Here is a 25,171-nt window from a genome sequence, read left to right on the forward strand (position 1 = left end):
CCCCACCTGTAAATTTCCTGCATGACGAGGGTCACGTGCTCTGCTCCAGCCAATGGCTGGCCTCTGCAGTGACATGTCCCCATGCAGCAGGTAATTTCGCTTGGGCCAGTCACTGGCTGCAATGTTGCAAGTGACCACATCAGTGCAAGAAGTTTACAGAGGGGTGAGAAAGTCAAGTGAGGAGCACACAGAGTAAAAAAGGAGTAGCATGGAGCAAGTATAGCTCTCTTTACAGATCCCTTTACAGAGGAGAAGGGGGGACAAAAAAATAATAATACATGCTAATATAAATGAAATTTTTTATTTTTTTTGCATTAAAATAGTGAACCTTAAAGGGGTTCTTCACTTTCATTTAACTGATGATCTATCCTCTGGATAGATCATCAGCTTCTGATCGGCCGGGGTCCGACACCCGGGACCCCCGCCGATCAGCTGTTTGAGAAGGCAGCGGCGCTCCAGCAGCGCCGCGGCCTTCTCACTGTTTACCGCCGGGCTGCCCGCCCACTGACGTCACGACTTGTATCAACTAGAGTGGGCGCGGCTAAGCTCCATTCAAGTGAACAGAGCTTAGCCGCGCCCACTGACGTCACGACTAGTATCAACTAGAGTGGGCGCGGCTAAGCTCTGTTCACTTGAATGGAGCTTAGCCGCGCCCACTCTAGTTGATACAAGTCGTGACGTCAGAGGGCGGGCGGTAAACAGCGAGAAGGCCGTGGCGCTGCTGGAGCGCCGCTGCCTTCTCAAACAGCTGATCGGCGGGGGTCCCGGGTGTCGGACCCCGGCCGATCAGAAGCTGATGATCTATCCAGAGGATAGATCATCAGTTAAATGAAAGTGCAGAACCCCTTTAATAATCTCTGCGTTCCTCTCAGTTAGCCACATGTACTCTTTGCAGCTCATCTTGTACATTCCCTTTCCGCACTCTCCATACAATGTCCATGTAACTTAGTGTCATGGCTGACATATCCAGTAGATATGGACCTTGTATTTGAATAGCACAGATTCTAATTTAAAACAAAACTTGGACATTTTTTTTTTTTTTTTTTTTTTTTTTTTAATAAATACCTGCGGCCCACTTTCCCTAGAGCTTTTCTCTCCAACCAAGCCTCCAACTCAGGACTGCTAACTTCAGTTGGTTTCAAATGGTCAAGAACAGTTACATCCTTCCCTTGCTTCCACACTTCATAGCGGTCAGGTTGAAGGAATTTCACAAATACATCCATAGAGATCTTTACCATGTCTTTCCGACATGTGCACTATAAACAGGAAATCAAAAAGTGAGCTGTGGTACAAGGTAGGTTACCAAACACAAATGCATCAACCCCTGAAAGTATAGCAGGCAAACCTGAGTAGCCATTTTTCCATAATCAAGCCAGCGTAATGTTGCAAAATTGGTTGACTCAGCACAGTTGAAACCATGATTAAATCCTGCATGGTACCCATAAGGAAAAGTTATCATAAACTCTCCTGCTTCCTGTGTGATCTATAGAAAGAAAGAAAGATGAGCAAGCCTTTGTCTTAACAGGAAGAAAATGGTTTTCTATTACATCTTTCACACATCATTCTTACTCGATCAAATGGAATTCCATACTTCTTTAAAATGGATGGAGAAATTAGAGTCATTTTATGCCTAAGAAAAGCATCACATCCTTGAGAACTGCCTGGGAAAAATCCTGTAAGAAAAAAAGGAAATTGTAAATTGAAAGAAAATTTAAAGTTCTGAACTGTTACAGGAGTTATAGTAAAATAATAAAAATTAATTAATAAAAAAAAAAGGCATGTGTTAATCCGTATGGCGATACAGTACAGTATCTCATTCTCTGTTCATTCTCTAGCTTTTGCTAGAACTGATTGAGTAATATCAGGCTGGAAGCAAACATGGTAGTTTTTATGGATTTATCTGCAAACCATGGACTACACCTTATACACCGAAGGAGTGAAAACAAGCTTTATTTATGAAAAGAATACTAGAGACATGGAGAGTGTTCAAAGATAGGTGACTAGATTATTAAATGGGATGAAAGGTCTCTTATAATGAGAGGCATGAAAAATCAGGCTTACACACCTTGGAAAAAAGGTGATCTCATGTACATAGTGTGGGGTTTCGCTCTGGTAGATAGGGTAAGTGGGCGCAGTACAGAGTCAAAATACAAGTTTTTAACTCAAAACATCAGTGTTTATTCACACTTGAGGCAATTGTACAAAATAGCACGTAACTTTGCAGTCTTGGTGTTAAGTCACACACAATGTTCTTATAACACAAGTCAACTTGCTGGTAGTTCTGCCTCCAGTAGTCCGCAGCAGGCTTTAGGGGGCCTGTTTCCCCAGGGTGCGGCTCTCAGCCCTCCAGCACTGCACAAAGCCTCAGATCCCCAAAACGGAGACATCTCTGCTGAGCCCAGCTGCCTATTTAAGGACAGCCAGGTGCAGCCAAAACCAAGACTGGCACTTTAACTCTGGTCCGGTATTTGACATCACCTGGCTGGAAATCAGCCCAGCCGCATATGCTGGGAGGAAAATACCTGCCTTGCCAGACACAACCCTTCACTGTGTCACATACCCCTCCCTTTGTTCAACCCTGAGGGGGTGGACACGCACCAGACAATGCACCCGGGACAGCGTATCCGCGTTTCCCTGCAACCGGCCTGCTCTGTGTTCTACTGAGAACTTGAAGTTCTGCAGACAAAAAAAATAAAAATATGGCGACCCGGGCATTCCTGTCCTTGGCCTGGCTTATCCACTTGAGAGGGGAGGGGTCGGTCACCAGGCAGAACTTTCTCCCCAACAAATAGTAGCGGAGAGAGACTCAAGTGCCCATTTGATAGCCAGGCACTTTCTCTCCACTATACTGTACCTGGTTTTGGCTGGGGTGAGCTTGAGGCTTAGGAAGACAACGGGATGATCCTCCACGTAGACCTCCATGTAGACCGTACAGCACTGATGCCTACTTCTGAGGCATCCGTTTGTACCACAAACTCCCTTTTGAAAAGTCAGATGTCACCAAAATCGGTGACCCACACAGGGCCGACTTCAAAGCGGCAAAAGCCTCTCTTGCCCGATCATCCCAGCGAACCAATCACTGCTAGAGTAGCAAAGTGGGTAACAAACCTCATGTTATAGCCCACTATTCCCAGGAATTACTATTTGCCTAGTGGTGACAGGTGGGGGCCAATTCCTGGCTGGTGTACCTTGTAGTTTACATCTCCAATTTTCTCGAGTACCTTGTAGCGCCCCTGCCACCTAGCCAGGAACTTACTGTCTATGGTCGGCACCATAACCAAAACCTGATCACCCGGGTTAAAGATCCGGACCAGAGTCTGACGATTATATATCCGACTCTGGGCTTGCTGAGTTGCCTCCATATGCTCCCTAACAAGAGGCAACACTGTCTCTATCCGATCTTGCATCTGGGCAACGTACTCAATGACACTTATGTGGAGTGGGTTGTTGTTCCCACACCTCTTTGGCCACATCCAAGAGACCGCGAGGGTGTCTGCCATATAGCAGTTTTCGAAGGGCGAGAACCCAGTAGAGGTCTGGGGTACCTCTCGCACTGCGAACATGATATAGGGCAGAAAGAGGTCCCAGTCCTTCCCATCTTTAGACACACCTTTTTCAACATCGTTTTTAATGTTTGGTTACACCATTCTACCAGACTGTCCGTTTGCGGATGGAGAGACGGATACGGTATTGCAATACATTTGTGAGACGGATTTGCATCCGGATCAGTCTACAAATGGTATCCATTTGCATACAGATTGCCGGAATCCAGTGACGCTAGTGTGAAAGTACCCAGATGTGTTGATGCCCTCTGGCGGACCTCGGTACTGGGCCTATGAGGTCCATAGCTATTCAGTCAAATGGTACTTCGATAATCGGGAGAGGTATTAGGGGACTACGGAAATGTGGCTGGGGGCTAGTTATCTAGCAGGTCTTGCAAGACTTGCAAAACTCGTTCATTTCTTTGAATATGCTGGGCCAGTAAAACTGCTGTAGAATACGATCCCGAGTTTTCTGCAGCCCCAGATGACCCCCAAAAACGTGTTTGTGGGCTAGATCTAACACAAGCTTATGATAAGCCTTGGGGACCACCAACTGTTCAATAAGCTCACCTCATAGTCGGTTTACCCGATACAACATATCCTGATGAACCACAAAACAGGGAGACACTGACTCTGCCCCAGGTTGTTGTGGTTCACCATCTACTATTAACATATTTTCCCAGGCGCAGGATAGGGTTGGGTCCCGACATTGGGCGGTACCAAAATTATCCCCGGAGACACTGAGGTCTGCCAATTCAGGACCTCGCGGCAAGTCCTCCTTGTCTCCCACCAGCACACTTTGCGGGGTGGTCTCCCCCTCTTAAACCCGAAGTGGCGGTCACCCCTACCGCCGGCCCTTCGGCCTCGGGTTCCAAGGGTTCTGGCCTCCCCACGGAGTAAGGCCACTCTGCTGGGGTTACCCCTTCTCATGGGCATCAGTCACTCTCATAGCAGGCCACAGTACCGGGAAGCCTCTCCCTATTATAAGTTCGGAGTGTAAATTTGGGGCAACTGCCACATCATGAGTCCATCTGCCAGCCCCTGTGGTTAGAGACACAAGGGCGGTGGGATAGTATTTTAAGTCTCCATGGATGCACATGACCCTGACTTTCCGGCCAGTATACTCCGCTGACCGTACTAGGGCAGCCCTTACTAGGGACAGCACAGCAGACTCCCCAAGTCTAGCAGAGCCTCCGCTGGAGTGTCTCCTACCTCCAGCTGGCACAGGTGGTTTAGAGTTTTTGGGTTACCTGCTGCACACAGCTACCTGGCATATAGCGACTGACAGTATCCATGGGTTCCACCTGATGGGGACAGTCAGCTCTTATATGGCCCGGCTCCTGACACCGCCAGCAGACTATCGGAGCCAGGTTCGTAGAGGGTACACCCAGGTGGGTTTGGTTGGTACAAGTCGCCGGGTCTGGGATGGAGATTTACGGGGTTTGATTGCCCCCCTGCCAAAAGAACCCCCTGTAACAGTCTTAGTAGCCTCGTAGCAGGGTGGATAAAAATCAATGATTTAAAAATAAATTTAAAAAAAAGGGAAATTTTTTTTAATTTAAATCAGATTTTTTTTATTTAAATCAGATTTTTTAAATATAAAATGCTTTTTGAGGAAAATATATTACCATCCAAAGGTTATTTCATTATGAAATAAATATTACTTTTTTAATTATGTAGAATAAGGCTGTATATGTTTAATTTTTTGTTAAATTTCATTAATCCATTCACAATGTCATGCTCTTCCTGCGGTTTTTGTAAGATTACTGGGTAGTTTCTCTGCCTACAAGATATTATCACAGATGCTTGGTTTAATTTTGGAGTTCTCAAAACTGAATTTATAACATGAAAAGAGTTGAGAAAAAGATCTTAAGCCTAACTTCTACAAACCTATAAATACAGAATCAACGCCTTCAGTGCTAAGTTTAAAGTTCAGTGAATAGAACATAAACAATATTTTTCTGATTGTTTGGAGTGGAATAGATCTGCACAAGAAGAAAGTGAAACTAAGTGTAAGGAGGAAAAGGCAAGCAGACAAGGAGTACTACAAAATGAAAGTGAAACTTTCTGAGCACAGTACTGCACAGCCACAGACAGACAAGTCTTTGGATCTTTTTGTGTGTATGACCTGAGGTTTATCACATTCTTTCCTTGGAGGAAAAAAAACTATAATGGCAGCAGGCCATTAAAATATTGCCAAACGGAGTTTCTTTTACGAAGTTCATTTACCTATCGGTAAGGCAGACATGCGTGCAAAATGCAAACACTGCAACAAACATGGATGTTTAAGCAAATAACATGCTGTAATGTTATTGTTTCAGTTGAATAAATCCTATTTAAATTGTTATTAAGGTAATGATTATTTTTCTCCTTCCTAAGTACAACAGAAAAATTGTCCAAATATGAATCTTTATGTAAAAAAAATATGATTTAAATCAAGCCTTACTGACTAGTGATTTAAATCGCGATTTAAATTGGTTTGATTTAAATCAAATCCACCCTGCCTCGTAGCGTTCCACCAGGTCCACCATTCCCAGGGAGTTGCCAGGAGACACCTCGCCGATCCAGTGCTGGAGAGGGGGTGGCAAAGCCCTCCAAACATATCAGCCAATAGTCGATCCAGCACAGCCGTGGGACTCAGCACATCAGGCTGTCAACACTTTTGCAAGAGGTTGAGCAAGTCATAATACTGGGTCCTCGCAGGCTCAGCCACCTTCAACCCCCACTGATGTACTCGCTGGGCCCGGACCAACACATTCACCCCCAGTCTTGCCAAAATCTCACCCTTTACTTTTTGGTAGTCAGCCACTTGATCGTCCGGCAAGTCGAAACACACCCACTGGGAATCAGATGCCTGGAATGGAGCGACCACCTCAGCCCGTTGCTGCAGGTTTGTCTCTCGCTGCTGCAGATTAGCCTCCATGAGGGCCTTCACACAGCCTCCATTTTGTCATGGTGCACTGGTTGTAATACAGCTGGTTTAATGTACAACATACAACAGTGCCTGAAAAATGCAGAAACCAAAATATAATCAGCGTTTATGCCAGCCTCACTGCTATTGCCGGCATCCCTCCACCAATTGTGGGGTTTCACTCTGGTAGATAGGGGCAAAATACAAGTTCTTAAGTCAAAACATCAGTGTTCATTCACACTTGAGGCAATTGCACAAAACAGCACGGAACTTTGCAGTCTTGGTGTTAATTCACACACAATGGAAAGTTCATAAAACACAAGTGACCTTGCTGGCAGTTCTGCCTCCAGTAGTCCACAGCAGGCTTTAGGGGGCCCGTTTCCCCGACATGCGGCTCTCAGCCCTCCAGCATGCACAAAGCCTCAGATCCCCAAAACAGAGACATCTCTGCTGAGCCCAGCTGCCTATTTTAGGACAGCCAGGTGCTGCCAAAACCCAGAAAGGCACTTAAACTCTGTTCCGGTATTTGACCTCACCTGGCTGGAACGTACACATGCTGGGAGGAAAATACCTGCATGGCCAGACACAGCCCCTCACTATGTCACGATAGTCAAATACATGTGTGTTCAATAAAAAGAACTGGTACATTATTTATACATTCCAGGACTTTACAAAGGTCTGGGAACATTAACCCATAGTTATTCAAACTATGGAATGCCCTACCTCAAGAGGTAGGAAGGGCAGATAATCAGCATTTAAAAAAGGTCTAGATGCTTAACTAATAGCAAATGGCATTGATGCTCATAATTAATCTATTCTCTACATTTAAAAAGACTCACTGTGGTCGAAACATCACTGGTATGGGATATACATGAGTAAATACCTCCAGGAGTAAGGTGTGCCGGTTCTTAATGCACGGGCACCGACAACTGAAGACTCTGACCCATTCACTTGAATGGGGTCGCATCGCCAAAAAGTATTGCATGCACGGAAGCACTACAGCATCAAATCTGTGCCTCTGTTCTGCACTGTAACGCCTGGATTATGGACACGTGATACGGTGTGCGCACGGCTATTGCCCGTATATTGCGGACCCGCGCATCAGCCCTAACACTGTGGTGCTCGTCTTTCTGAGCTGTTCTCTTATTTAGTGCTCAGAGAGGATGATGTACACTGCACAAGCATTGAGTGAATTTGTTATTTCTGTCTTCTTCTCAATGTTCCCAGGTGTCCTTAACCTGTTCCAGCTAGACTGCAGGGGCTTGAAACCCAAGCCATGGTCTTACACATGTGAAAACCTACTTATTCTTAAAGATAATAACACTTCAATATTCACTGTAAAATCTTCTTCTCATAGATTTTTTATATACAATTCTAAATAGCTAGATAGCCATAGGTTGCAGACCGCATATTGCAAGGTCAGGAATTTCATTATGTTCAGCATATTTAGATTTACCTTACCATTTTCCATACATAAAAGTTCTCAATACTAGTAATTTTCAACAATGTAGGTTGGTTACAAGCATAAATAAATATTGACACTGTACATTCTGGCAAAAAGAATTTGGTTTTAACAAAGATGGTTGACCAGCTAAACATTCACCTAAGGCTCTGTTCAGATCTGTGTTTGAATTTTTGTCTATAACAGAGACTAGGGTTGTTTCGGGTATCGAATTTTCAATACCCAATCGATACTTTTGTCTGGTATCGACCTCGATACCGGGATTTGCCTTTTTTTCAATACTAGGCTTCGCTATTGCACAGTCTAGTATCACAGAGCAAGCGCGCTCAGTGTTCTCCTCAGCAGCACAGGGGAGAAGGAAGCACTCTCTCCCTCCCCCCTGTGCTGCTGCTGCCACCAATGAGGAGAGAGGGGTGGTTGCACTGCACCACTAATAAAACTTTTAATACAAATCCAGGAGGCGGGTGCTGGCGGGGAACTGTGATCAGGGGGAAGTGAACCCCTCAGGTGCCGCACCCGCCTCCTGTATTAAACGTTAATTATTATTGGTGGCGCAGTGCGCCCTCCCCCCCTCCACCACAGTATTAAAATAATTTGTGGCTCAGTGCGCCCCCTTCCCTCAACCCCGCCAATATTAAAATCATTGGTGGCGCAGTGCGCTTCCTCCCTTCAACTCCCCAATATTAAAATCATTGGTGGCGCAGTGCGCTTCCTCCCTTCAACTCCCCAATATTAAAATCATTGGTGGCGCAGTGCACCCCTCCCCCAGTATTAAAATCATTGGTGGCAGTGGCCACAGGGTCCCCTCTCCTCCTCCTCATTGGTGGTGCAGTGGCAGCTTCTGATCAGAGCCCCAGCAGTGTAATCCTAGGGCTCCGATCGGTTACCATGGCAGCCAGGACGCTACTGAAGCCGTGGCTGCCATGGTAAGCTCCCTGCTGCTGTGTGCACAAAGCCCAGGGCAGCAGGGAGAGTGTTAGAGCTCTATGAGGGTGAACAGGATCTATTACAAGGGATTAAGATACCTCAGGTTCTAGCCCCTAAGTAATTAAATAAAAATTAAAACAAAAACAACAATATTAAAGTATAAATCACCCCCTTTCCCAATTTTACATATAAAATATATAAACAATAAGTCACTTTTGCCCCTCCCCCCAAAAAATAGGATCGGACTGTTCTATTATAGGCCAGATGTTCCATAAATTGCTTTTTTTGGCGTTTCATTTTTTCCGAGTGGTATAGCGTAGTATTGAGTATCGCAATAGTTTTTTATGGTATCAAAACGACCCTAACAGAGACCACATCTCAGTGTTAGATGTGGTGGCCAATGGACTCCAATGATTTACATCCATGCGTCCATTGTTTTACTAAACATAGCGCTATTTTTCCAGTCAAATATGAAGCAATCTCCTACAGAGGCTCCAAAACTGAGCCCCAACACAAATGTGAACAGAGCCTAAACAAGTAAGCCTTTATGGAAAAGGAACATTCATACTTATCACACCTTTTGCCAAACGTTCCAGCCTTTTTCCATGTTCAGGGGGAATTGCATACCTGTGAAATTGTAGAGGTAAAAAAAGTCATGAATATAGACATGCCAAATAAATATGATTCACGAAACTGTATGCGAAAGTAATGTTTGCATTCATAGTATTTATAGATGAACATGTTTATTGGAGACTGCTGCTCTGCGTAGACCTTGTCTTAGACCACACACCATGCATTAGAGCTGCTTCATTAAATGATAAATCCAGCAGGTAACCGGTGAAATATCTATAGTCATCTAGATTTGGCTTCTATATAAGCATTTGGATATGTTTCTTAAAGGGGTTGTCCAGGTTCAGAGCTGAACCTGGACATCCCTCCATTTTCACCCCGGCAGCCCCCCTGACATGAGCATCGGAGCAGTTCATGCTCCGATGCTCTCCTTTGCCCTGCGCTAAATCGCGCAGGGCAAAGGCATTTTTCTGAGTTCCGGTGACGTACCGGGGCTCTCTATGGGGCTGACAGGCAGCCCGGTGACGTCACCGGCACTGATGGGCGGGATTTGGCTCTGCCCTAGCCAGTAAAACGGCTAGGGCAGAGCTAAAGCCCGCCCCTCAGAGCCGGTGACGTCACCGAACACACCGCTGGGCGGAAGTTACCGCCCGGCAGTGTGTTATTGAAAACACAAGAGCCCATGCCCTGCGCGATCTAGCGCAGGGCACGGGAGCGCATCGGAGCATGAGATGCTCCGATGCCAGGCTCAGGAGGGCTGCTGGGGTGAAAATAAGGGTATGTCCGGGTTCAGCTCTGAACCCGGACAACCCCTTTAACTATACTGCTCATCAGGTATGTGACCAGAAAAAGATATTCCAACAATAAAAAGGATTATCCCCGGGGGCGTGGCCTGCCGCGACTATGAGCAGACTTGTGTGAGTGAGCTCCGCCAGAAAGACCCTCAACTCTAACCATCCTGAACTGACAGCGCTAAAATTTCCCGACCTGGAAGTAGAAGGTTGGGTAAACCCCGGAGACAGAGCATGGAGATTACAGCGGCTGAGAGGCTCAAAGAGTTCGCCAGCTTGGAGTCCCAAGATGGCGGTGGCTCCTTTTCACAGCCTTCCACTCCTGCAGCGATGCCCAACGAGGAGGATGACCAGGCCTCCGAGACAGAACCCACGCTGAAGCAGGTTACGGCTCAACTCCTGCAAGCTATATCTACCTTCAGAGCCACTTTATCAGGCAAGATGGAGGTGGTCAGGGTCGACCTCGGCCTGCTTAGATAAGATTTGCACAGCCTGAGGGACCAGGTCAAGTAGACGGAGGATCACATCTCCAGCCTTGAGGACTTAACCAACCCCATCCCTGTGCAGCTCACTGCACTAGAGAAGAAAGTAGACTTGGCAACAGAAATGCCATGATTATGAAAATTGCCTGAGGCGTAATAACCTGCGAATTGTTGGTCTGCCGGAGCGGGCTGAAGGGACTAACCCATGCAAATTTATGCTCAATTGGATCAAATGCACCTTACCAGAGGGTAACTTCTCTGCGTTTGCTGTAGAACATGTGCACCCTGTTCCCATCAAACCACCACCACCAGGTTCCACACCACGCCCTATGCTCGCCCGTCTTCTCAATTCCACAGACCGGGACCACGTTCTGCAACTAGCCCGGCGTAAGCCGGAACTTCGCTTTGACAATAACCATTATGGTGTTCCCCGACTACTCAGCTGAACTGCAAAAGAGAATAGCGACCTTTACGGCTGTGCAGAGGCTACGGGAGATGAGCCTGCCGTACTCTCTGGCCTACCCAGCTGTGGCGATTGGCGAGACAGAGATTCTTCACCACACCCTCCAAGGCAAACGCATGGATCGACGGCAGATAGTGACCGTTCAGGTCACAGAGATTAGTTCATCCATACCACCGGAAAGCCTACTCCGACCAGCAAGTTGCCTCACTGACTTACCGCAGCCCATTCTGGGGCCTGCTCTGTCTCTCCTATGCTCCTCTCTAGCTTTCCCCTTTGCTCTCCTAGACATGGCATAGCCAATAACTCATCTGCTGCAAGACATTACTTTGTATTAGATACTTATTCATAACTGTGTTTATAGCAGCTACATACCATGTCTGAGCCGGAGGAAATAATTGTTAATTACGACCTACACCTATTATACGGTGGGCGCGAACCCTTTGCTCAGAGTTGGGTATGGGTCTCATGGTTTAGCTGCTCTATGTGATTGTTCTGTGCAAGTCAGGGCTCCAGATGGCGACCAAAATGGTCGGCCAATGCGACTTAGAATTTACAAATGGCAACAAGACTTTTTAGTCTTGTCACAATTTGCGACCAGACCTGCCGCCGCAGCTATGCAGTTGAATACAGCGGCGGGGTACAGGAGCTGATAGTTCTCTGCCCCCGCCGATGTTCTTCTCAGCAGCGCAGTGGAGGAGTCTCTCCCTCCCCCCCTGTGCTGCTGCCTCCGCCAATAAGAAGTGTCGGGAGGAAGAGGAGGAGGGGAGGGGCTGTGGCCACTGCGCCACCAAGAAGAAAACTGACCTGTAATACAAATACAGGAGGCGGGTGCCGGAATCAATAGCCTGACAGGGAGCTACGATCAGCTGCAGTGGAGTTAACCCTTCAGGTGCGGTACCTGAGGGGTTAACTGCCGCTGATCGCAGCTCCCTGTCACAAAGGTTGGGTGCCGGCTATTTGATTCCGGCACCCGCCTCCCGTATTTGTATAAGAAACATTGGTGGCACAGTGCGCCCCCCCAGTATAAGAAACATTGGTGGCTCAGTGGGAAGTGCCAATGAGAGTTAAAAAAATAAAAAAATTAACTCACCTCCTCCAGTTGATAGCGTAGCTGCCGGTCTCCTGTTCTTTCTTCAGGACCTGTGGTGAGGTCACTGAGCTCATCACATGGACCATTACCATGGTGATGTATCATGTGATGTATCATGTGATGTATCATGTGATGTATCTTGTGATGTATCTTGTGATGTATCTTGTGATGTATCTTGTGATGTATCTTGTGATGTATCTTGTGATGTATCTTGTGATGTATCTTGTGATGTATCTTGTGATGTATCTTGTGATGTATCTTGTGATGTATCTTGTGATGTATCTTGTGATGTATCTTGTGATGTATCTTGTGATGTATCTTGTGATGTATCTTGTGATGTATCTTGTGATGTATCTTGTGATGTATCTTGTGATGTATCTTGTGATGTATCATGTGATGTATCATGTGATGTATCATGTGATGAGCACAATGATGTCACCACAGGTCCTGAAGAAAGAACAGGAGACGATCAATTGGAGGAGGTGAGTTAATTATTATTATTTTTTTTAACCCTCATTGGCACTGCCCACTGCGCCACCAATGTTTAGTATACTGGGGTGTTGGGGGGGGTGCACTGCGCCACAAATGTTTATTATATTGGGGGGCGCACTGCGCCACCAATGTTTATTATATTGAGAAGGGGGGAGCACTGCGCCACCAATGTTTATTATATTGAGAAGGGGGGCGCACTGCGCCACCAATGTTTATTATACTGGGGCGTTGGGGGGCGCACTGCGCCAATGTTTATTATATTGGGGGGGCGCACTGCTCCACCAATGTTTATTATACTGGGGTGTTGAGGGGCGCACTGCGCCAATGTTCATTATATTGGGGGGGCGCACTGCGCCACCAATGTTTATTATATTGGGGGGGCGCACTGTGCCACCAGTATTTATTATATTGGGGGGGCGCAATGCTCCTCCAATGTTTATTATACTGGGGTGTTGGGGGGGTGCACTGCGCCACCAATGTTTATTATATTGGGGGGCGCACTGCGTGACCCATGTTTATTATATTGACCTTCTACTATGCATTCTGTATTAAGAATGCTATTATTTTCCCTTATAACCATGTCATAAGGGAAAATAATACAGTGAATAGACTGTGACCGCATCTGCACTTGCTTGCGATTTTCACGCAGCCCCATTAACTTCTATCGGGCCTGCGTTGCGTAAAAAACGCACAACATAGAGCATGCTGCGATTTTCACACAACGCACAAGTGATGTGTGAAAATCACCGCTCATGTGCACTGCCCCATAGAAGTGAATGGGTCCGGATTTAGTGCGGGTGCATTCCGGTATTTTGAATGCCGGATCTGGCACTAATACATTCCTATGGGGAAAAATGCTGGATCCCAAAAATAGAATAGGACTGTTCTATTATGGGCCGAATGTTTCATAAAATGCGAAATGCACGCATTTCTTTATTTTTTTTGGTATTGAGTATCGCAATACTTTTTTTATGGTGGCGAAAACAAATAAAAATTTTGGTATCAAAACAACCCTACGCCGATCTGATCGGCGTAGCATTTCACGATACCAAAATTTTGATTCGGTTTCAATTTGGCTCCTAAATTTTTCAGTTCAGGAGCCAATGGCTACTAGGTATTTTTTTTAATTTTTTTTATCTGGAGCACTGCAAGTGTCAAATTTCTGCCACCAGTACACCCCATATTATTTGCCATGATAGCTGCTAGACCACAGGTCAGTTTTACATAGCCTGCCACTAGCACTTTTCATTTGAGTATAGTTTTCTCTCTGTTCCTAAGTAAGTTCTTTAAATGTTGTTCTGATGTTTTTTTCACTGTGGGGTGCACTACCTGCATTAGTGCTCTGCACAGTTGCAGTCACTAGAATTCATTACAATGAGGTCATATCTCAGATTTAGTACAGCCTTTTCGGGTGTGGTCGTGCTGTCGAATTGGTCCCACTCATGTTGCACTACGGTAGAAATCTACCGCCACGTCATGTATATTGGCTGTTTAAATGGCAGGACTAAAAATAATGTCGTGGAACGTCAAAGGCTTCGGGACTCCGTGGAAAAGGGCCATGGTGTTTTCTATGATGAGAGGATTCAACCCCCACATTCTGGGCTTGCAAGAGACCCATTTAAGGCTACTTTTACACTAGCGCTTTTGCTGGATCTGACAGGGTTCAGCAAAAACGCTTCTGTTACTGATAATACAACCATCTGCATCCGTTATGAACAGATCCGGTTGTATTATCTTTAACATAGTCGGGACAGATCTGTCATGAACTCGATTGAGTTTCTATTGTGTCAAAGAAAAAAGGATCTGTCCCTATTGACTTGCATTGTGGGTTTTGACTGATCCGTGGGAAGGTGGAGAGATTGGTAGCAGACCCATAGGGCCACTATATATTTGTATCTGCTTACATTAATTGTTCCCTGTATGTGATCATTGGGATGTATATACCCCCTATCCTCGCTGCAAATTCTACATCTAGCACTCTTTTGCCACAGCGTTTCCACATGCAAAGGTCTTATGCCTGGGAGATTGAAATATGCTTCTAGATCCCTCATTGGTTAAATTTTATCCAGATGGTGACCCCTTGGCACATCAACAAACAGCGACTCCCTTCGCTAGATTACTATTGGAAGTTGGGTGGGTGGAACTTTGGAGACACAGAAACCCGAGCACTAAACTGTACTCCTGTCACGACTCACTCTCTCGAATAGATTATGCCATCAACAATGCTGCTCTATGCTCCTCCATTCAGTCAGTGACCTATGGGCAACGGGGGAAATCTGACCACTCCCCTGTACAGCTGAGTATATGCACAACAGAGGGACTTACTAGGCCCATCATGGGAATACACCCCTTTTGGTTATCCCTCCTAACTAACAATGACAGAATTCCATATAAACTGTCGGTTTTATTTTCTGAAAACGAGTCTACTGACACCCGATCCTTATATGGGAAACTCTGAAGGCCTACTTAAGAGGGTGCCTAAAATCTTCCAACTGTATCTGTCTGACCTGCAGATGCCCAGACTGTCACCAGATAATGCCCTTATGCTAGACTCCCCAATTACCACAGGTGAAATATCTGCGGCTATTGCCTCACTAGCCACTGGCAAGTCCACAGGCCCAGATGGAATTCCTCGGGAGGTATATGCCAAATATTCGGAATACCTTGTGGAGCCCCTGAGGAGACTGTATGATGCGGCCTTCTCCTCTGGACGCTTGTCCCCTTCGATGCAAGATGCCACTATAGTGCTAATCCTTAAACCAGATAAGAACCCTACAGAGTGCCGATCATATTGCCCAATCTCTCTACTGAATTTAGATTATAAAATACTAGCAACTAGGTTGAATAAGTGTATTCTCAGTATTATACACCCAGACCAATCAGGCTTCATGCCCGGTAAATCCACATCCGGAAATATTCGGCGTGTGCAGGTGGTGACTCAGATTAGGCTTCGGCAGCACCAGTCTTGGGCCTTGGCGTCTTTGGATGCCGCCAAGGCCTTTGACTCTGTGGAGTGGCCATACCTACTTACTGCCTTAAAGAGTTTCTGTCACCCCAATTTTCGCTATTAAACAGGCTGACATTATGCATGTGAAAAGGTCACCTGAATTTAACTCTGCACTTCTTTCAGTTAAGTATGCCCCTGTTTTCGTGCAATTTTAACTTTTATTATATGCAAATTAGCCTCTAGGGGCAGGGCGGGGCGTTGCAACGGCTCCTAGAGGCTCCACCTCATTTCCACTCCCTTCTGTATTGATTTACAGGGCCAGGCCAGCATTATACTGAACGGGACGGCGCAGGCGTGACATTTACGCGGCAGGAGAACCAACGCTGGCCTGACCCTGTCAATCAAGACAGAAGGGCATGGAAATGAGGTGGGCGAACGGAGCCTCTAGGAGCAGATGCAAGGCCCCCCCCTGCTTCTAGAGGCTAATTTGCATATAATAAAAAAGTTAAAAATTACACGAAAACGGGGGCATAATTAAATAAAAAGAAATGCAGACATTTTCACATGCATAATGTCAGCCTGTTTAATAGTAAAAATTGGGGTGACAGAAACCCTTTAAACTGTTTCAGTTTGCAATCCCTATACTTCAATCTGAGACAGGAAAGTCCCTTATGCCCTTTGCCATTTGCTATAGCCATTGAACCACTTGCCATATATATGTCTTTGCCAGGACCCAATGTACTGTGGCATCAAAATGGGAGATAGAGAGGATAGAATAGGCCTATACACAGATGACATGGTGCTTTTTATGTCTGGGTGGAAGACACTCTCCCCCAAGCAATAGAGCTCATTAAAGACTTTGGGAAATATTCTGGATTATGTATTAATTGGGCTAAATCCTCACTCTTCCCCTTAATAATGAGTCTGATTGGCCAGACCAAATTCAAACCCTACCAATTGTCCCCCATGTCAAGTACTTGGGTATTCATATAAGGAGGGAGACCAGCACTTTGCAAAAGTCTAGAATGGGGGGGGGGGGGGGGTGACAGTAAGAGAGTGCAGAGACAAATTATGCACCTGGGGTACCCTTCCTTTATCTGTTGCGGGGTGTATTTACTAAGGATCGACCGATATTTTTTTTTTTTTTAAGGGCCGATACCGATAATCTGTGAACTTTCAGGCCGATAGCCGATAATTTATACTTTGAAAAAAATTAAAAATAATCCTACACAAATCTGCTGAAAATGAATATGTTTATTGTTAACGTGTATTTTTTTTATTTTTTTTGGAAAGTCTTTCTTTTTGATATAATACAAAAAAATGTTTTTTTTTTTTGTTTTTTTTTTACTAATAGCCCCCCCCTTAGGGACTAGAACCCTTGTCCTATTCACCCTGATAGAGATCTAACACTGTCCCTACTGCTCTGTGCATAGTGCACACAGCAGCAAGGGAGCCAACTATGGCAGCCAGGGCTTTAATAGCGTCCTGGCTGCCATGGTAACCGATCGGAGCCCCAGGCTTACACTGCTGGGGCTCCGATTGGAACTGCCACTGAGGAGGGGAGAGGGGACCCTGTGGCCACTGCCACCAATGATTAATACTGGGGGGGCTACACTGCTCCCGCCTCCTGTATATGAATTAATGAAAGTTATCTTCATTGGTGGCGCAGTGGCCACAGCCCCTCCCCTCCTCTTCTCCTCCCTCCTCTCATTGGTGGCAGCAGGGGAGACACTGCTTCCTTCTCCCCTGTGCTGCTGAGGGAACACGGAGAGCGTTGACAGCAGCGCGATCCTTGTTCCCGGTACATTATCAGAATATCGGCAAAATAGATGCCGATAACGTTCAAAATCCTGAATATCAGCCGATATCAGTAAAACGAATAATCGGTCGATCCCTAGTATTTACTATAAATCAAAGTGATCCTACTCCCCAAATGTCTATACATCCTGGAACATTCCCTGTACATTATACCAAAGAGATTTTTCCAACAACTAAACTCTCTATTATCTCCATTTATATGGGGATCCACTAGGCCCAAGCTATCGCTATCAACACTGTTGCTCCAAGATGCGAGGAGGAATGTCACTTCCTGATTTTTACTTCTATTACATGGCTGGGCAGCTTAGATATCCGAAATCCTGGCTATCCAACATGAGTAGATTCCTAACTCAGAGGCTCCTTTAGCTTTCTACCTTGGTCTAAAATCTTTATGGCCAGTTTTGGAAAAGCCTTCATTATTTCCCTGAGTTCTCCTACCAATCCAGAGGGTAGCTATATAGGCCTGGTCTGCTACTTAGGATATCCACGCTTTCAGGGATATTAGTGCTGAGACCCCCATTTTAGAACAATCTCATGATCTCACCTTTGATCTCCTCCCCAGATTCTCATTCTGAAAATCACATAGAGTCCATTGTCTTGGTGATGTTTACCAGGACAGCATCATATGCACATTTGACCATCTCCAGTCTAAACACCAGCTCCCTAGAGCCGCTTTTTACCGCTAAAAGCAGCTCAGGCATGCCCTTAATGCCCACTTTCCTGGGACGCAGGTAGCCATATCCACCTACCCCCTTATAGGAATATTTCGATCCCAGGTACCCCGAGGCTTCATATCAGCCTTGTACACCCACCTACTTGACACTAAACTAAACTTAACTCACTTCAAGGTAATGGATAAATGGAAAGCCATGATCCCTGGTCTATCAAATGAGGATATCTCACATCTTGGAGTCGCCTCTTAGGGTCTCCCCAGCTATCAATAGCCGATTTATTCAGCTTTGTATTGTACATCACAGCTACCTATCTCCCTCCCAACTGTATAGAATGGGATGTCTCTGCAACACTAATAGTCATCGGTGCTCTGCAGAAAATGCAAACTTTTGGCACCTAATCTGTGACTGCTGCTATATCAAGCGGTTCTCGCAGGAAGTCAATGATCTATTATCTACACTTGTGAACCTAACTCTACCAGTCTACCCTACTATATGTTTAACATGTAGATTGTAAGCCCTCACGGGCAGAGCCCTCTCCTTCTGTATCAGTTTGTAACTCGTCTTGTTTATGCTTAGTGCAATTGTCTGTATTATGTATGTATACCTCTTCTCATATGTACAGTGCTATGGAATGAATGATGCTTTAATAATAAATAAAATAATAATTTGGCATCCTAGATATGCCGTTCTATCCTCACTATACTAGGATATTCTTGAAAAGGAGATTTTTGTATAACTTACCAGTAAAATCTCTTTCTCGCTCTTCATTTGGAGACACAGGAGCCGTGGGTATAGCTATGTCCTCTAGGAGGCGTCGACACTAGGCAGAAGCTTTTAGCCCCTCCCATGGCAGCTATACCCCCTCCAGCCTGGAGAGAGCGCTTCATTTTGTGTACAAGCAGTAGGAGATGCAAGTTAACCAACGAAAAAATGTGGAACACCAACAATGCCAAGGAAGCAACAACGGGGTTCTAACCAGCACTGCCACAACTGTGGCCGAACAATAATACTGGGTCGGTGCTGTGTCCCCCAATGAAGAGCGAGAAAGAGATTTTACTGGTAAGTTATACAAAAATCACCTTTTCTCATCCATATTCATTGGGGGACACTGGAACCGTGGGACGTCCAAAAGCAGTCCACAGGGAGGGAAAAACCACAGACCCATGGAAGCGAGCGTCCCTGCAGGCATCTAAAACTGCCGCCTGCAAGACCATGCGGCCCAAAGCAGCGTCCACCGATGCATAAGTATGCCCCTGGTAGAATTTGTGAATGTGTGTAAGGAGAACACGTAGCCGCCTTACACAACTGTGCGGCAAAAGAGTGATCCTCCGAGCCCAAGAAGCACCCACCACTCTGGTGGAGTGAGCCGTGACACCTAAGGGTGGAACCCTGTATCGGGCGCGGTATGCAGACCGAATCCAACGTGCAATTGCCACCTTGGAGGCCAACAGTCCCTTGCGAGGACCCACCGGATGACAAAAAGGGATTCCGTATGCCGGAAGAGACTGGAGGCTGCCAAATAATAAATCAGAGCCCTGACAACGTCCAAATGAAGCAACTCCCTTCCCTAGGGTGGAAAGGAGAGGGACAGTGAAGGAAGGACAATTTCTTCATTGATATGGAAGTCAGAGACCACCTTCGGAAGAAGAAGGAATGGATCGGAGAACCGCCTTATCCTTGTGAAGAAACAGGAAGGGTTATCTGCAAAAGAGTGCCCCCACCTCGGACACCCTTCTGATGGATGTGATAGCCACAAGAAAAAATATAAATATATACCTTCTAGGACAGGAGTCTGAGTGAGATCTCCAGCAAGGGCTCAAAGGGAGAAGTAGCACTGAGAGGACTATATTCAGATCCCAAGGCGGTAGAGGAGGACAGTACGGAGGAACTGTATGTGCCACTCCCTGAAGGAAGGTTTTCATGGGCACCAGAGGACGCTGGAAAAGCTGTGTCCCCCAGGATAGAAGCGCGGGCGCCTGACCCATCAAGGAACTAAGGGCTAAACAAAAAAATCCAACCCTGATTGTAGAAAAGGATAGGACCGTGGGGATAGAAAAAACAGAGTGAGGGGATATCCCGGCCTTTACAGAAGCCCAGGAAGGAACTCCAGGTCCTATAATAGATCTTGGGTGATGCAGGCTTACTGGACTGAATCATAGTTCAGATGAATACTACTGAATGGGCCCTAGTAGAGACCCTCGGGAGGTAAAACCTCAATGAACAACCGGTCACAAAACCGAAAATCCCTGTAGGGGGTACTACTGTTAGTTCAGAGGCAGTGAGAAGCCATGCACATGAGTCCAGATAATGGAGATAGGAACATACAATTTATGATTTGGGCCCAAATCAAATTGTGTCTCTTAACTAGGGATACATCTCCACTCTGCGCATTGTAACTGCATACATAAGGTTACAACCGTTCACCCTCCTCCCACTCCTCCTCTCCCCTCCTTGCTACATTGTTGAGGGGTTCAGTATTAATAGCAACTTAGTATATCAGCACTATCACCTGATAGTTTTAAATGTTTGTGGGGTTATGGTTCATCAAAGACCATGTTATAAATTGATCTATTAAAGTTGTACCTTTTATTTTCAATAAGTAGTACCCCTACAGGGATTTTCGGTTTTGTGACCGGTTGTTCATAATAGTTCAGATGACGTCCGCCGAAAACCCTCTCCGCGTCAGAATGGCAGTTTCAATAGCCACGCTGTTAAACAAAAAGACCCTAAATGCTCATGTAAGACCGGACCCTGAGAAAGAAGGTCGTCTGAGTGGCAGTGACATCTCCTAGAAGGAGAACGAGGTCAACGTACCATGCGTGACGGGGCAAATCGGGAGCGATTAGGATTGTCTGAATGCCCTCCATCCTGATCTTCCGTAGAACCCTGGGTAGGAGAGGGAAGGGGGAAAACACGTAAGGAGTGAGAACTCCCGTCAAGGAGACATCAGGGCATCCAGGCCGCATGCTTCCAGATGTCTTGCTCTCTTGGAGAGAAAAGTGGGAATCTTTTGTTTAGATACCTTTAGCACACCCAGGACCAATGGAATGATTCCCTGGAGAAGGAGGGATGTGGTGGGCGCCACAGCCCACCAGTCGGGACCGGAGTGCAACAAAACGAATACCTTGTGCAAATGCAGATGAGAGAAAAGGTAGTAACGTAGGAGCTACCAAGGCTTGCGAGGTGGCTATGAACCATGAGCCAGAGGAGGAAAAAGACAGGAGAAGAATATGCTAGGTCTAAAGCCCATTCCCCATCTTCTAAAACCCATTCCCCATCTGAGACCGGAGCTATACAGAAGTAGCCAAGAATTAAGTGGCTGTGCAAAAAACTCCGCCTGAGGAGGAAGCCAGGCAAGGGGAGTCACACTGTATTGCCAGCCCCATACCGCAGCAGAGGAGGGGGCCACCCGCAGAGGCCACCAAATTCAGTGCTAGAAGAGTCCACCACCTGACGAATGAGCTGTGCAGTAAGAACCGAAGTATGTAGTGGTAACGCAAATACCACTTCCACAGTAGTAGCCAGCGCTTGCCCAGTCAGCGCAAAACTTGCATACGGCAAGTACTTAAGCCAGTGGTAGGGAAAATAATCCACCTAAGAAGGGGGGTTAATGCCCACGGCGGGAACTAGTGCATATGGAGAGTCCTGTACCCCGTTGGAGTGCAATTATTGCACCTAATTAAGGGGGTAATGCATACAGTACACATTGTAACCAGTGATAATATCATCACGCCAACTATGGAAGGGGCTAATGCATACGGCAGGTACTGAACCCAGTGGCGATGCCATTCGGCCACCTACAGAACGGGGAATGTATACGCCTGGCACTGAAAACAGTGTTATTGTACTTAGTCCACCTATGGCAGGGGACAATGTATAAGGCAAGTACTGTATCCCGTAGTAGTGTAATTACTCTGCCTATGGACGGGGGCAATGCATACGACAAGTACCGCTGGCCACCGTAGACATAAACTTGGGAGATTGCTTCGGATTCATGTCAGGGTCTGAATCAGTGATTCCCTCCCTCGGACTGACCCTCTCCGGGGAGGGAGGGTGTGTCCGAGTGTGACCCAGGGAGAAAGGGTAGCGGTGCAGAGATATTTGAGGAGAAAAGATGTCCTGCTGTGGTCCGCTTGCGCGTAGGTCTACCCTTCAGAATCTCGCCCCTGGCAGTTACGGACTGCGCAGGTGGGGACTTATCAACCAAACTACCCAGGGGGTGGAATGGGAACTTCTAGAGGTCCCTCCACCGGATTGCGCAGGTGGTGCATTATCAACCAAATGACCCCGGAGGGTGGATTGGGAAGTTCCAGAGGTCCTCTATTGAATTGCGCAGGTGGACAATTATCAACCAAACGACCCAGAAGGGTGGTTTGGGAAGGTCAGAGGCCTTCTATTGAATTGTGCAGGTGGACAATTATCAATATAATTATCCAACTAAAACTTAACTTTTATATCGATATAGATTTAAAATAAGTCCCACAATGAGAAATTAGATAGCTGCATATATACGATAAATTTGTGTGTTTTAGCAGACATTGAGTATACAAACTTTCAGATTACAATTTTGGACTATATAGTCACCACTCACGGTTTGATGAAAGTTTAGGGAGATGTATCTGGCCAAGGTGAATAAACGAATTTGTGGTAGAGGGGTCCACCAGGGTTCCAAGTGGAGCTCTTCACTGCAGGATGTACTGAAGAAAAACCGCAATAAAAAATCACTAGCTCTCCTTATGTAGAGAGAGTGTGGTAACTGGGAGAACTTGGGGACCATCTGGGAGATATCAAACATAAGAGAGATACCACCCTCTCCAGACATATTCACGATTTCCATGATGGGAATCACAAGTGTCTCAAATTCAGCACCATTGAGGTGATTCGTCCTTCTCCAAGGGGAGGAGATTTGGATAAAAAAAATCTTGCAAAAAGAGGCTGAGTGTACCTAACGGTGAGCCCACTCGGTCTCAATAAAATTCTATCTTTCGCTTGTTTTATATAAAATGTGCCCAAACATTTGATGGGCTTTCTTGATTGTATATATAACCATATAGATTTATTTTATCATATGGTATGTATACTTATATATTCTTTTTGAAAACTTGATATACCCAGTGATTGATCGTGATTATAAACCACGGACCAGATAAATAATATTGTTATCAGACCGGAATAGGTCTCAATTTAATCATCTTATATGTGCATAGTGGGAATTGGTACCTTAGGTAGGACATACCGTTAATGTAATATTAAACAAGAAAAGATCCTCCTTTTTATTCCCATTTGCGTATATACACACACACACACCTAATTAAAACTAGACTTCAAAACAACCCTATATATTTACATACACATATGATTGCCTGATTTATATCTATATACAACCAATGGTGGGGTTCTGATATACACCTTTTGCCGCCCCCCCCCCCCCCCCCCCCTTTTATCTTGTCAGAATATATATGCAGGCAAATTATAGTTATTACCATAATATATATGCAGGCAAACTATAGTTATTGTAATATTAATAAATTTTAGATATATAGGGTTTCCTTATGGATGGAACGCATCTGCGTTCCACCGAACTACTCCCACTACCTTCCGGCCTATTAAGCAAACTGCACTGCCTATCTAACCCCTTGATAACCCAGCGCCGGCTTAAAAGAAGTGGCTGGCCAGGAAGGTAAAAAGTGCCTTGAAGACCAGGGGCGGTGCTCAGCTGGAGGGGAACAGCTAGGCGGGAAGAATTTGCGCCAGCCCGCTGCACCAACACCCATCCCCCCCCCCCCCCCCGCAAATAGCCCTCACCGGCCAGGGGTGCCCGCCCTCGGGAAGGATCCTTCTTTGGCGGACCTAGGTGACCCCTTGGCTGGCGGGAAGCTGGGCTGTCCTGGATCCTCCTTTTGCTTCTGTGGGGAGGTCGAGCGGTGAGGGGCTCCGACACCGGCCTCACTCCCTGGGATAACAGAGAGGCTGGGCGACTGTTTCCCAAACCTAAAAAGGGAAAAAGGAAAAATAAAAAAGAAGAATCGGCTAAGTAAGCCGCCCTGCATAATGCAGGGAGGTCTTGCCTCCTGCAGACACTAAGCTAAAACTAAAGCTCTCTCTCCAGGCTGGAGGGGGTATAGCTGCCGTCTGTGGTTTTTCCCTCCCTGTGGACTGCTTTTGGACGTCCCGCGGTTCCGGTGTCCCCCAATGAATATGGGCAAGAAAAGGTGATTTTTGTATAACTTGCCAGTAAAATCTCTTTCTCGCTCTTCATTGGGGGACACAGCACCAACCCAGTATTGTTATTCAGCCACAGTTGTGGCAGTGCTGGTTAGAACCCCGTTGTTGGTTCCTTGGAATTGTTGGTGTTCCATGTTTTTTCGTTGGTTAACTTGCCTCTCCTACTGCCTGTACACAAAAATTGGATTTTTTGTACTCACCGTAAAATCCTTTTCTCGTAGTAGGCATTGGGGGACACAGCACCATGGGTATATGTCCAACTACCACTAGGAGGCACTAGACACAAAAAGTGTTGGCTCCTCCCAGGTGGGCTATACCCTCTCCACAGGCACGAGGCTATTCAGTTTGTACCAAAAGCAGTAGGAGAGAGAAGAAAAGCAAGGAACCAACAACTCCCGTACCGGGAAAGATCAAGAGACCAGCCCGGAGAAGCGGAAGAAAAAACATAGGGTGGGATCTGTGTCCCCCAATGCCTACTACGAGAAAAGGATTTTACGGTGAGTACAAAAAATCCAATTTTCTCGTGCATGGCATTGGGGGACACAGCACCATGGGACGTCCCAAAGCAGTCCCTGAGGGAGGGAAAAGAAGAGACGCGCCACCGGTTGGGCATACAGGTGCAGGAGAACCATGTGACCCAACGGGAAAAAACACGAGATGGGCAAGAGGTTCCATAACAAGGAAGAAACCCCAGAAGAAGCAGGGAAGACTGCCAGCACCCCAGGACAAATGACTGGAAGAAAATCCCAAATGCAAGAAGGTGGCAAAAGGAAACAG

At 46.2% G+C, this 25,171-nt stretch overlaps 1 protein-coding gene across 2 annotated transcripts in view; it reads right to left on the reverse strand.

Moving 5' to 3' along the window:
- Positions 1–25,171, reverse strand: part of KDM4B (lysine demethylase 4B) — a 157,073-nt gene that overhangs the window by 86,744 nt on the left and 45,158 nt on the right. For both annotated transcript variants that reach the window (XM_044306685.1, XM_044306692.1), the window contains exons 6-9: positions 9,420–9,469; positions 1,570–1,673; positions 1,346–1,483; positions 1,066–1,256 (exon numbers count right to left, since the gene is read on the reverse strand). In XM_044306685.1, the coding sequence (XP_044162620.1) occupies positions 1,066–1,256; positions 1,346–1,483; positions 1,570–1,673; positions 9,420–9,469 (483 nt within the window). The remainder of the gene's footprint in view (positions 1–1,065; positions 1,257–1,345; positions 1,484–1,569; positions 1,674–9,419; positions 9,470–25,171) is intronic.

This window comes from Bufo gargarizans, chromosome 1 (genome assembly GCF_014858855.1).
Source record: "Bufo gargarizans isolate SCDJY-AF-19 chromosome 1, ASM1485885v1, whole genome shotgun sequence".
NCBI classification, from domain to species: Eukaryota; Metazoa; Chordata; class Amphibia; order Anura; family Bufonidae; genus Bufo; species Bufo gargarizans.